This window comes from Nasonia vitripennis, chromosome 5 (genome assembly GCF_009193385.2).
Source record: "Nasonia vitripennis strain AsymCx chromosome 5, Nvit_psr_1.1, whole genome shotgun sequence".
In the NCBI taxonomy this organism is placed as follows: domain Eukaryota; kingdom Metazoa; phylum Arthropoda; class Insecta; order Hymenoptera; family Pteromalidae; genus Nasonia; species Nasonia vitripennis.
This window is the reverse complement of record NC_045761.1, coordinates 1878991-1892760: the sequence shown is the minus strand read 5'-3', so window position 1 is coordinate 1892760 and position 13770 is coordinate 1878991. Positions and strand designations below refer to the sequence as shown.

The following is a 13770-nucleotide window of genomic DNA, read 5'->3' as shown; positions in this document are numbered from 1 at the left end:
ATCTTTCCGCGTTGCGGGGCCGGCTGCAATTTGTTTTGGCGGTAATATAGTTCGGATGCATGTGCTTTTCAGGGGGCTGTGTTTCGAGTGCGTGTACAAATGACTCTCTTGATTAATGAATTCAAGCTCGATTTGTAATCTTCCGCAACTTCGGGGAATCGCCCCATGAATGTCGGGTTATTCGAGGTATTCCTTGCAGCGATCCGTTAATCGCTGCGCAGAGCCAGACAGGCTTTTTAAATAAATTAGCAATTAGTCTGAGCATCACTCGATCGAGAGTATTCAATTAATTTTGAAATTATCACGGCTATATAGAGCTCGAATATCGGCCTGCACTGACGAAAGAAAAGCACGCTTTTGAAATAATATTTTCGCCACAGAGCTGCCTCGGAATTTTCATTTTTCAGCGGCGAGGTATTACATCGGTATACTAGGGCTTAACAGCTGACCTAATTAAGTGCATTTAAAATTCAATTACCGCCGCAGAATACGGACTCGCGCCGCCGGTCGGGCGACTCCTCGTCTATATGTACGCGATGAGGGGAAGGGATAGCGGGCACGTCCGTCTGCGCATGAGCGTCCGAACGTGCCGATGGACCTAACGCCTGACGTGCGTGTGTGTGTATGTATACGTACGTATGCGCGGTAGTATCTTGTACGCGCTTTGGGGTTCGTGATTAGGTGTCTATGTATATACACCGCGTCCTCGTGTAATTGTTTTCCCTCGTCTCCGAGGGAGACGAGGGGTGGGACGAGGAAAGTGTAAGAAGCGATTGCATTGTGGCTACACACACACACACACACAGTCGTCGGTCGGAGCTTGGCCTCGAAACGAACTTATGTATCGCCCCGCGCATTTCGCTGCCTCGCTGTTTCCGCGCTGCAGTACTACGCGCGACCCTCATCCGGTTATATGACCGCTAAACCGGCGAGAGCGCCACGAGCTACCAGCGGTCTTCAAATTCATTACGGCTAACCGGCTGTGTACCAGTTCGTTTGGCCGTTTTCTCACGCCCTCGCGCGCTTTTCGTCGGCGTTATACGCTGTTGCGCGTATTATTGTGGTCTTTATACAAACTCACAAGCGCGCATACAAGCCAGTTCGGCTGCGGTTAAGTTGGCTGATGGTTCATTTGCCTCAAACTCGCGCGTGTACAGTGGCGTTGTTTTTAACGCGGAGCCAAGTAGTAACGCCCAGGTTTGGTCGGACCGCTCGGGTTCAGAGTAGAAATAACTTTCATCGAGACTCATACGTACCGTCGCGGAGAGCAAGGGAAGCATAAGGCACCCCCCAGCAGCGTCCAATAAGGAGCATCTGCATAGGGGGGTAAGTTAATGTGGCCTGCACGCAGACGCCGGGATGAAATTAGTCCATCGAGGCCGGGGGATGTTTAATAATGAGTGGCTGCGCTCTCTCGGAGGACGCCCATCGATCGTGTAGCCCTAATTAATTATCGTTGCGGCGCGCGCTGCACCGTGCCCCGCGCGCGTATACCTATAGCTAGGCAGGAGAGTAGAATAATTTCTGGCATTTGTCGCGGGAGCGAGGATCGCGTGCGTGACGAGAGAGAGATCGTGTGCGCGCGGGAGTTTGCTCCGGCTGCTGGCTTTTCCGCCGCTGGCTAAATTCGCCCGAGACACATTTCGCGACGAGCTAGCTAGCGAGTTAACCTAATTGATAAGTTACTCCCGTCTGAATGAGCTCTGAATGATAAATTTGAAATAGGAGCTATCGGCCACGTATCCGAGAATAATTCGTTAGACCGCGCGGGGATGATGATGCATTATTGCGCGTCCGACTATCGTAACTCGGTTATATTTCTTTTTCGAAACAGCATCGCTTACGATACGTGCATTTCGAAGGTGTAATTCTAGCCGCATCCCTTTCTCGCGCGTTCGATGCAATGAGAGCGAGGCATTTTCCAATATCCTTGCGCCGCGGCATTGTTTTCCGAGAATTGCCGCAACCTTATGGACTGTCCGGGGAATTTCATAAGTTTTGCGTCCGCGTCGTGTATATGTGGGTTGCGTTTTATTCCCGCGTATACGCAAGCTTCTAACGTTTATCAATCAAGCGCGCCTTTAATCGCAGCCGAAAACAAAGCCGAAATTTCCTTGAAAGAAGCTCAACTTATCCCCTCGACTTTTGTCTAGAAGCGGCGGCGAAATTACGACTCCTCTTTCCCCCCCTGCGAACAATACTTAATGAAAAGAGTATACACGCGGGATGAATTACGCTGGGCGCGCATTGAATGAAAACGCGGAGAGAGAGAGAGAGAGAGAGAGAGAGAGAGAGAGAGAGTGAGTTATGCAAGACAGGGGCACTCGAGGAGGGCCGGGCATTAATATGCGCGCGCGCGCGGGCTGTATACGCGAGACGACAGCGATGAAACTCATAAACAGGCGCTATCGAGTCTCGAGCTTGCAGTAGGGACAAAAGAAGCCGAGAGATACGACCGCTTCTTAGCTTTTTGTCGCCACGCGTGTGTCGAGAGCGAAACTCGCCATTTTCGAGCAGGTGTCGCCGGGAAATTAATAAAACACACAGCGAGAAAGAGAGCAAGCGAGAGTTAACGACTGTTTGCCCTGGAAAAAGAAACAGCAGCGATGTTTTACTCATGACCGACGAGGAAATTCCGCGCTCTCCGAATTGACCCGGTTCTCTCTTTCTCGCTCTCTTCTCTCACGTCGTCCCTCGTCCGCGTGCTTGCGTACCGTAATACAGTCGAGAGAGAGGATATCCCTATCTTGTGCGTAGCGCGCGGCAGCTTATAATGCATTCGCTTGTTCTTAGCATACAGACAGGTCCCGGCGGCCATATTGTTAGGGGAACGAGAAGCCCGCGTTCACTCGCTCGTGTGCACACGCTCCGCTCGGCGGCGGTGGGTGCAGGCCCCGGACGGGTATAACATCATCCTGGCCAGAACAAAGTTTAGCGACGGGCGTATTTAAACTTTTATTCGAAAACTTTTTAGTGGCTTGCTGCTGCTGCCTCCGCCTCTGCGTGAGCCCGACGGAGAAAATGTGCCCCGTGCAGAAAACGCGACGTACGGTGCATCGTGCGTGCGTGTGTGTGTGTGTCGGTGTGGATACACACAGCGCTGGTGTTTCGCGCGCGTGCGGTGCAAGTGAAAGAGACGCGGCCCCGGCGAGCTTTTAATGCCAGATTACCGAGTTTTTGGGAAAAATTTAGCAGACCGTGTGAGCGCCGCGGAGATACGCGAGATATTAATAGTCATGAAGGATCAACGTTTGGGACTTTAATTCCAGGCTTGTGCAGGGGAGCACCAAAAAAAAAAAAAATAATAAATCCAATCCTTGCTCCGTAAATTTTCGTAGAAACATACATCCGGGGAGCAGAGCAGCTTTCGCGTAATGTACGGTGGCGTGAAAAGGAAGGCACAGGCGCGGCGGGGGAGAAGCTGGATACAATAACCATCCCTTTCTTTTCCCGAGGCGCTTTGGCTTGTACTGCAGAGCCGCAGCGCATCTGTTGCCGAAGATGCGCCTGCATAATCGAGTGCAACAAGTTGGACGCTTTTCAAAAGTCGTCGGAGGGAGAAAATGTAGATTTGTGAGCTTTCGACTTGAGAGTGATTATGCATGCTTCTCTGCGGGCGGCTTTGCTCTCTTCCTCTCTGTATCTCTCCCGCGCACTTTGGCCATTGTTTGTCGCTTATACGATATACGGCTTGTACGGAAGACTCTTTCCTCTCTTTTTCTGGGGGGAATATCGACGTTCTCGCTTTTTACGAAGCTCCACTTGAGTTATGCTAATGAGCGCGTGTCTCGTTCGCCATTACACGGAATAGATTAATTTTCCGGAGAAAAGGGGCAAAACGTCAATAATTTTAATAACGCGCGCGCGTGTATCGTGAATACAGCGTCAACAAAATTAACGCGAAAACTCTCTCTCTCTCTCTCTCTCTGTACGCGCGTCAGGTGTTGGGCTTATTTATTGGCTTTAATAAATTTTCAGTATGTATAGATCTTTCAAAGCCGTGCCTGCGCATTGAATATAACGGCGGATGGAAAGCACTTGATGCTCGCGCAGCGAAAGAGAGAGAGAGAGAGAGAGTGAGAGAGAGGGAGAGAGAGTAAGTACACGCGTGTGCTTATATACGCCGTTAGAAAGTCGTAACAAACTCGTATTTTTCACTTTTTTATTATATACGCGGAGCCGAGCGCGTCTATTCATAAACGCGCATAAAATACAGCGCGTATATAACGGGCCGCTCTTTTCCCCGCCGTCAATTCGTTTCCCATCATCGCAGGATGAATATAAGAAAGTAAAGAGCAGACGAGAGCGACGCAAAGTAGACCAAGCTGCGCATCAGCCAAGAGCTCTGTATGGTGTGGAATAGTAAAGCCTCGCGCGAAGCCCCTACCCGCGAAAAATTGAACAAGATGAACAAAATTAAAATCGGCATTATCAAGCTATGAGAGCCATGAGAGATAGAGTGTGTTTGCTGATATTTTTCCAGGACGAAAGAGCACCGCGGCGCCGCCGAGGCGTTCGACGACCGTCTGGCCGTCCCCGTATTCCCCGTATTATCCGAGGCGCACCGAGAGGCCGGCCCTGCGCGAGCCCGAGTACGACAGGCCCGAGGAGAACCGCCGCGGATCCAGCAGTGCCCACAGTACAACAGGTGAGAATACCCCGATATACACATGTCACACGATCCCCTTGTTTCGCGCGGCCCGAGACAGCCGAGAGAGAGAAAGAGAGAGAGCAGGGCGCAGTTATATCACGCTATACTCACGCGATCACTGTGGCGGGAATTTTGAACATTTGAACGAGGCGATTTTACGTATATTGCTATTCTGCACCATGCACTGTCGATCTGGGGCTCGCTCTCAAGTTGATAACGTCCGCTGCGATCGGACAACTGCGACTTCTCGTAGTTCTTGCTGTTGTGTTTGTCCACATTCCCTCTTTTTTTAGTAGACCCGTAGACATTTATTTCATTCAACGTTTTTTGTAAATCATTCCGGTCATCCGAGCGGGATGAAAAATCTCGGTAAGTACTGCAATAAACGAGTTCGCTGCAGCAAGCATATTTCACGCCAAAAAGCCAGTCGTAAATTCCGGAGCCGCACTACGACTCTCCGACATTTATTCACGATTGATTCATTCAAGTTAGCCGTCTGGTGTGTGACACGAGGTCGAATCAATACGAACGGCTGATCCGAGGCAATCGCGATCGCCGGAATGAAAAACCAAAACAGTTGGTGAAACAACCAACCAAATCGCCGCGGCACTTCCTTAACTATTCACGGTGTATCCGCGATGCGACCGGAGATAGGCGGCGCTCGATCCTCGAAATTACAAGACGACCCATTCGCGTACTGCATGTATGCAGTACTCCGCTCGTCTTCTTATACGACGATACGATCCCCTGTTGGCTCTCGCAACACGGCACACACGCATCGCGGAGATAGAGTCTGGAGAGTAATTATTTACTCGTTCCCGCAAGATTGAATCAAGCGCGCGCGAGCAATCTGCTCGCAATCGAGCGAATCCGGGAAAAGAGAACGCGCGAAAGGCAACTTTCCCGTCGATTCGCAATTAGTCATTCCCAACGCGGCGCGAAACAACAGTTCGAGAATCTAAAAAGAGGCGTACGCGCGCACGGGACGCTATTCAAAGGGTTAACGGATTTCCGCTACACGGTATCAGAGAGAGAGAGAGTGAGAGAGAGAGAAAGAGAGAGAGAGAGCGCGGAGCGAAGGACGTGCGAGCTACATAGAGCAGAGAGGCCGGAGGGAAGGAGACAAATCGAGGGCTCACACGTAGAAGATTCGCGCGGGCGTTTTCGATGCGGTGGCGGCAGCGGGAGGGCTCGAGAGAGTTTATCGTAACGTCCGCTCGCTATACTCCGCGCGCAATGGCTCGGGTATTTCTCGAACGCCCCATTATCCCGCACACCCTATGCGCGGGTGAGAGAGAGAGAGAGAGAGAGAGAGAGAGAGAGAGAGAGAGAGAGAGCCGGATGCGTTTCGTTATCGGCGTTGCAGAGGAGAGAGCGACAAAGTGTACGAGAGAGAGAGAGGTGCTAGTCCTGGTTACACGTGTCCTGGAGCCCCGGAGCCCAATCTGAAATATGCATGGACATCCCTTTCTCTGTTTAGTGTATATGGAGCATTACGTAGCAGCAACACACGCGCCGCCCCTATAGCAGCCCGTTAATATTAACTACGCGAGCGCGAGCGGCTCGTCCCCGTTTTCTCTCTGCCGTTGTGTGTGTATACGTATACCCGTTACCTCTCCCACGTACTCCCTCGTGGCTCGCTACTTTTTTACTCCTCTTTTTCTCGTGTCTTTGGCGAGAAAATTTTGCCATCTTGAATTTTGCATTCCTGCGCTTCGCTCCGGTCTTACACACGCACGCGAGTATTCTCCGTTTGGCTTCGGCATCTAATTTGAAAAAATTTTCAGCAACAGTAAACTTCACACGTACCCCTGCGAGGACCCTTGGAGCAACAGCCGCGACAGGTGCAATCACTGCTTGAATATTCACGACTCGCGCATATATCGTATCTTCCCGCGGACTCGCTGCGGAGACACACACAGATCAGCAAGTGCGCGCGCGGCTGTTAATTATTGCGTAGTTTGAATCGATTATAGAGTGACACGCAACTACGGCTGCTGCAACACAACAAAGTTCACGTTGCGTCGGAGCTATTGCAGTTTGCGAAAGCTCGCCTTGCGGCGTCCCGTCAACGCCATTCAAATGCCGGCCGGCGCGTCTAACTGTCTAAACTCCCAGATGAGAATAAGCATCACGGATATCGCTGCACATACGCTCCGAGCAGTGAAAGTTATTGGCTGCGCGCGTGTATCATCCTTTGCACTGCAGACGAACCACCGATCGATCTTGTTGATGCGCGAGTCGAGTCGGTTCTACGTGTGTATTTATCGTATGCTCGGCTGCGTTTTCGTTTATTTTCGACGAGTTGACAGTACATTGACTATCCACTCGGCGAAATGGCCCGACAAAAGAAAACACGAAACAGACACCTATGCTCGAACGCGAACGCTTTTAATAAAGCGCGCACGCAGCTAGACAGCCATTTCCCTCTGTATCTCTGGTCGTTTGTAAATTTTTTGTCCCGCACGCTTTTTTTCACCCCCTCGCACTGTGAGCTAACATCCCGCGAACGTCAAAGCCACGAGTTTGTTGACGCACATCTCCGTCAACCGATTTTCGAATTCAATAACGCGCGCCGCTCAGCACAAGGACGAGAAGCTTTGCCACGCAGCAGCCTAAAAAACTCGAGAGAGAAGCATACAGCCCGCAGCCCGATCGATTTCAAAAGCAAAACACGCTGTTTATGAGAAACGCTGCTCAGAGGAAAAAAAAGCGGGAAGAACTCGGGGTCAGAAGGCCAGAGGCGATACATCGTCGCGCCATTGTCACGGAATCGATACGGCCCTTTTGTTCTGAGATTTAGAGATTTCGGATGCAGATAAGGGAGAAAGAGTGTGTCGGGTCGCGCCGAGATGTAAAGTAGATAAAAAGAGGGGACACACACGTGTGCTTTACAGCGCCGCGGCTGCATAGCCGAGGTAATTTTCTTTTCTCGAGCCCGCCCGCGCTGCTCTCGAGATTCCATGTAACTTCTTTGAAGCCCCATATACGCTGAAAAGCTAAACTTTGCGCGAAAGAAGGGCTCTTATCGCCCCCCAGGAACCTCCTCGCAGCTGGGCGCCTTTTGGCCGCGATCGCGCACCGAGGCTTTTTGACCATGGAGTAAAACCGCCACTACGTACACTACCTTTTCCTTTATTACCCACTCCGCGCGACTGGCTCTTGATTCCTCTCTTTTATTTCACTCTTCCCGCTCCATAGCTCTGTGGCAATGTGTTTATTCTCGCGGAACCGTGGAAATTCCTCGATCATCCCTCATCCGTTAAGAGAAAGTTACGGTCTCTTCCCCCTGACGGCAACTAGTCAACAGTGCTAGCGCGCGCAGGTATTACATATCCTGGAAATTTCGAGAACTCTCTCTCTCTCTCTCTCTCTCTCTCTCTCTCTCTCTCGCGCGCATGACATGAGACAAATGTATTCCTTATTTTTCAAGGCTTATACGCGCCGTCCTATTCTCTTCCGCCATCCCTTTCCCTGGCCCACTTACGGGTTTACGTTGTCGTCGTCGTCGTCGTCGTTCTCCTCTCTCGGGAGATAAGCTCGCAGGTTAGCCAACGTGGGAAGCTCTCCTCTCCGGATAAGATAAACCCCCATAGAGTAAAGCATAGTTTAAGAAAGAGACGAGAGAGAGAGAGAGAGAGAGAGAGAGAGAGAGAGAGAGAGAGAGAGAGAGAGAGAGAGTGAGCGACGGAGGGGCGGACTAAGTATATATGAGCGCATATGTATTTTCTCGTCCGCCTGCAGCACACGATGCGTATATTTACATTTGCTCGCAGCTTAGTCGCGCGCGCGCGCGATACACGTTTCCTTTTGATTTACGACAAGCCAGCGCGCGGACAAATCGCCGGCACGCGTTAAATCCTCGAAGAGCAAGTTATAACTTGACGTTAAAACCACGTTCGGCACTATATACGTATTACAAACTAGGAGTGACGGACAATTTTCCGAAAACGCAGAGCCCTGCGGGAGAAAAGGAGAGCACTCGGTATATTCGAGTCGGAAGCACCGAGTGTGCGTCTGCTGCAGGGTACCTTCTCCTTTTTTCCCGGGGCGCGACGCGCGAGGGGGGCAATTTTAGCCGGGCGGAAAATAATAAATAAACCGCCTAACGGCCTGTGCGAAAGTGCGCGCTTCCCCAAAGGTGTCTTGTATACGCGATGTAAGCACGCGAATTATCTCTCGAGTGCGATGAAACTGGCCGCTGCGCGCGCTCGCTTTTCCCCGTTTTATTGCCTCGTCGGCTGCGTCTTGTTTTTCCCTTTTCGAGCGTTTGCGTTTCTTCTCGACGCTCGGTCCCGATAATCGAAGTGAAAATTTCATCCGGGTAAACGAGACGCTTGCGCGAAATTCATCCTCGATCGATGATACTGCGATGAGCTCTATTATCGAAACGCCAAAATTCTCGGGATTACGTCGCGCGCGGCCGTGTATAAGAGCGGACTGATCCCCGTGCGCTATATGAGCTGCGAAGAAATTGCGCCAATCCGTGTCTCTTCCTTCCACACATAGTCGTCTTCCCTCTGCCCTTGCGTCCCTACTCACGGTCTGCTTTCTTCGCAGACTTGTTCTGGGAAAAATAACAAGTTTTTTTTCCTCTCTTCCAAATGAATAGTCTCCCCCGAGATTGTATAGGCAGTGATGAGCCGCGTCGATCGTGAAACTGCCCAGGTTGAACGCGTATACGTTATGAAAAGTACGAGATCGCTTCGAATTCCCGTCCGCCCTTTATATAATAAATACGCGTATTATATATCTCGGTACATTATCCAGCGCGAGACACAAGGGGCAGCACGCAATATGCGCGCGCGCGCGCGCGAAGAGACAGTAGGGGGCGGCAGTCTTAAAACCACACGTACACATACGGCCGGGGCAGCGTGTGCGGGAGAGTATATAGCCGGGGCTCGGAGGGGTCGCCCTCTGAAATTCATACCTAGGCTTTATTGCGTCTCGTAAAAAAGAATACAGCCGGCTCTTGCCGCGTCTCGTCCATCGTCCTACTCCTGAGCGCAAGCGCGCGCGGCGGTAAGTCACCGCGAAACAGCTTGAGGTATCGTTGCATTCGCAATGGCCCTTGCTGGCAGCGTCCTCCTCTCTCTCTTCGTCTTACAGCACTACATGTAGATACGTTTACATAGCTGCACGCACATGTATGTACGCCGTGTGCTGCGCCGGCTCACGCAGGATATCAAATTTATTCACGGCGCGCCGAATTTCCCATGAGTGCACGCCGCCTGAATATCTACTTACGATTAGGGCTCCTGCACTTTGCCGATGAAAGGTTTGCTGCTGCTGCTGCCGCAGCTGTGTCTGAGCCGGCCGATCGAAAATTCCGTAACTCGATTCTCCGCGACGCACGGCACGAGTATAGCTGATTTTTGCTAAGTGCCCTGACGTAAACAGGGAGCGGATGTATTCGAAAATTGGCTATACTCGTTCTCAACATTGAAATTTGCAGCATTTCCTGTTTCACACTAGCGAAATACGCGAAACCTCAGAGCCGATCAGTTATCTCATTTAGGAGGTCCCGGCGGTGAAGCCTGTCGAGGATTAAGTCGGGCGTAATAACGAAATGGCGCGAAGGCGTGAGCGGGAGAGAAAAAAAGTGGCCAAAGCCTTATCCGCAGCACCTTAAACCGTCCGGGCAATAATAGCTCGGAGGCATAAAGCGTCAAGCCGCTCCCTCCCACTCTCTCACACGGCTGTTTATCTGTATCCCAAAAAGACATAAATTCCAAGTGCCTTCGCCTAGCGCGACCCGGAACGTCGCTCCCCTGCGTGTGATATATGAAAGGCTTCTCGCTCTCGGGAAAAAAAATGTACAAACCTTGTATGCTAAAGAAAGATATTGTTGAAAACGAGACAATATTGTGGATGTTGATGAAGTGATAAGGGCGCTGCTTTAGCTACTATTTTAGGCTTAGAGGAAGCGCCTTGGCTGACGCGTTCTTGAAATATATGTGTGCGAGCATTACGCTAGCTTTATAGAGAAGACTAACTACGTTCCTTATGGCGCATAAATAGCTGAAACTTCTTCATTTTTAGTCATTAAATTACACGAGCTGCGCACGCGAATTCAACGAACCCGATTTGGCAAGCATGATAACGCGCTAATTGATCCTATTGAAAATAATTTGTGTATACAGAGTTTAAGCCCGAAAGGCGAATGTGTAAATAATTTGTTTCGCCTCGGCAAGCAATTCGGTTTAGGCCATTACCCCCCAAAATCTCCAGATACATTGCATCAACAAAAGAGGATTAGGTGCGCGCAAATAGAATCCAATCTCCGAATTTAATGGTCAGTCGAACACTTCGATCCGAGTAAACAATTTATAGTTCGCCGAATAGCACCGCACGCTTGTACATACAGAGATGTGAAATCGACGAATTGCGTGGATCCTTGTTTAAATAAACCCGCTGATGTGTAATTCGACGATTAATTTCTCATACCGAACGAAAAATTGAGTCCTCGGCAAGTCGCGCAGAGAACTTTAACGAGCGCGCAGCTGAAACGCCAATCAACATAGCAAAGATTGCGGGGCAGGAGGAAAAAGTTGCTTTCCGGGAATGCGCGCGCGCGTCCGCGACAAACAGGAGTTTCAAAGTTTTTCGAGAGGCGGGTCGCATTCCTCAAACGCCGCGCGTGCGCCTCCAATCTGCAAATATTTTTCAAAGCGAGAAGCCCCCCTCGGCCCAACAAGTGCGCGTGTACTTGAATCGAACTTTCGGCTGTGCAATATGGGCGAACGATTTTTCACGATATAAACTTCGCTTTAAAAATGCAAGCTACCGCGCTCGAATAATTCCGTCCGCAGTCAAACGCTCTTTCATTAGAGCAATTTTCGTTAACCCACGACGAGCACGAGCGTAAAATCACACGTGCTTATAAATATTGAAACGAGATTAATGTATTATAATAATAATAAAATTTTAATCATCGATACATGCTCGACGTAAATCCTCTCCTGAGCAGATTTAAAATTTATCGCGCGCGTTATAATATGCATTAATTTCCAGCAAGTATATATCGCTCTCTAAATTATGCGTAGCGAAAATTCAGTGTCCTGGACAATTAATGGCCTTGAACAGAAAAAAATATAGTTGTGATTCAGCAAAAACGAGTAAGTCGATTCGCACTCATCAGAGCCAGCTTTCGACGCGGCTACCGATCGTCAATTCGAAGGGGGCTATTCAAGTTCGAGCGGGCACAGAGCGACAGACTCTCGCGCGTTTTGCGTCAGTGCGGTGCTGCTGGCGGCTAGGTCGCATTATTGTTATAAAGCCCGGGGTGCGACAACAGAGTCGCGCGGGCAAAGTTCTAGCCCAGGGCTTATACCTGGTCGGCTTGTCGCAGTAAATCGCAATAGAGCGAGAGAGCTACAATGGCCACGCACTTATGGGTAAGACGGTCCCCGAGAGTGCTGAAACTTTCCTGAGACGAGCGTGCGCGCGCGCGGCGTGTGTCTGTCTACGTCCGTGTGTATGTGTGTGTGTATAAGGCACAACACACAAGCTGCTTGTATATAGTCGAGGAAGAGAGAGGATGGGAAATGCCGCAGCACTGGCGCTTATGGCGGTGCTATGTGCCCCGGGATAACCTAATCTCGCGCGAGTGGTATAATTAATGGATCGAGCGCGCGAGCGAGCTAGCTCGGCTTTGGTGGTTGTTCTCTCTGCTCGAGCTGCAGGACGATTAGGTTCTGCCGAGACGAATAACTTTTACTCTTGGGAGGGGCCGTGCAGCTACTCCGCGTATGTGTATCCAGCGCAGCCTCGTCGTTGTCACTTACTCGCGTTCTTCCGGCGCCTGCTAATACTCTTATCTGACCTAGGAAAACCGCCGCGGTTGGAATCGCCGAACGTTGAAGCCCTTCCTCGATTTTTCAGCATCGAGCGATCGGCTCACCAGGAATTCCCATTAGCCAATTGAATTTTCGCGCGCGCCGCGCAACGGGAGCTTTTTGCTACACTCGCAACGGTCCGCACTCGCATCGAAGTAAGCATTTGTTGGCAAATCATAATGCGAGACGAGAGGATCCCCGCACGCGCGCATATTGCGCGCTTCGGAAAATTGCTCGCCGGAGCAGCGCCCCGTGTACACCCCCCCCCCTCTGCCGTCCGCGCTCCCGGTCTCCCCTTGCCGCTCCAGCGCGGAATCTCGTAATTAATTAGGAAAGCATCCGATATATGCGAGACCGCCGAGCCGCCGTGGAAACCAGTCTCATAATCATAATTCGTACACAGTGCGCGCGCGAGCCGAGTGAGAGAGCGTTAACGCTGCCGCCGCCGTCGCCGCTGCGTAACGGCACGCGCGTCGTTGCGCGAATGTGAGCTAGCTAGCTAGCGCGCGATAGATTTGTTGCGCATTATTAAATTCAGCCGTTTCGCCGTCTCTCTCTTTGATTAACATTTCTAGCTTAAACACGCAGAGCCGAGCGAGCGAGCGTACGTTTTGTTGTTTAATATCGCGCGGCTAGAAGGTTTTCAGTCGCTATTAAATCCTTTGCGAATCAATTGCGCGCGGTTTAATTGGACTGGGTAATTATTGTAAAAGAAAGCGGTAGCGCGAATATGCAGCGGTGTATGATATAGCGTTTGGAATGGCTTTTTTGAATAAAAGTAAATTTAACTTTCAATTGGAACACTGGCGAAACAAGCGAAACGACGACAAAGAATATAAGCTACTCGCTAGCTGCCGCTGCCGCTATTCCGCGGGGTAGGATTTTCGCGAAACTTTTTTAAATCTTTGCTTTGCTTAAAACCAAAACTTTCGCCATCTTATTACCATCCGTACAGAGGAAGTTGAGCAGTTTCGTTAAAAACGGCCTCTCTCTCTCTCTCTCCTCTCCCAAAGAAAACAATATAATTTCTCCATTGTACGTTGTATCAGCGGGACTTTTTCCGCTCCGATGAAAAAAAAAAATAAATTCAGCGGCGCAATCCTCTCTCGAGCGTATACCTGCAGAGGCAAGAGAGAGAAACAACAACAAACAAAATAAGATCCCACATGTGCCGGTCCGCTGAGCTTAGTCCTCCTCGTCGTACAATCTCCTTAGAACGCGCGACGTGTCTCTTCTGCGGAAAAGGGGCCGTCTGGCCTCCCACGTTTCGTCGTTCAGTCT

At 50.5% G+C, this 13770-nt stretch overlaps 1 protein-coding gene across 3 annotated transcripts in view; it reads left to right on the top strand.

Annotated features, from left to right (window-relative positions):
- Positions 1-13770, top strand: part of LOC100122873 (lachesin) — a 139226-nt gene that overhangs the window by 112302 nt on the left and 13154 nt on the right. For 2 of the 3 annotated variants that reach the window (XM_008203652.3, XM_008203651.3), the window contains exon 9: positions 4484-4648. The exons of the other annotated variant lie outside the window; for it this stretch is intronic. In XM_008203652.3, coding sequence (XP_008201874.1) covers positions 4484-4648 — 165 coding nt within the window. The remainder of the gene's footprint in view (positions 1-4483; positions 4649-13770) is intronic. 3 annotated transcript variants of the gene reach the window in all.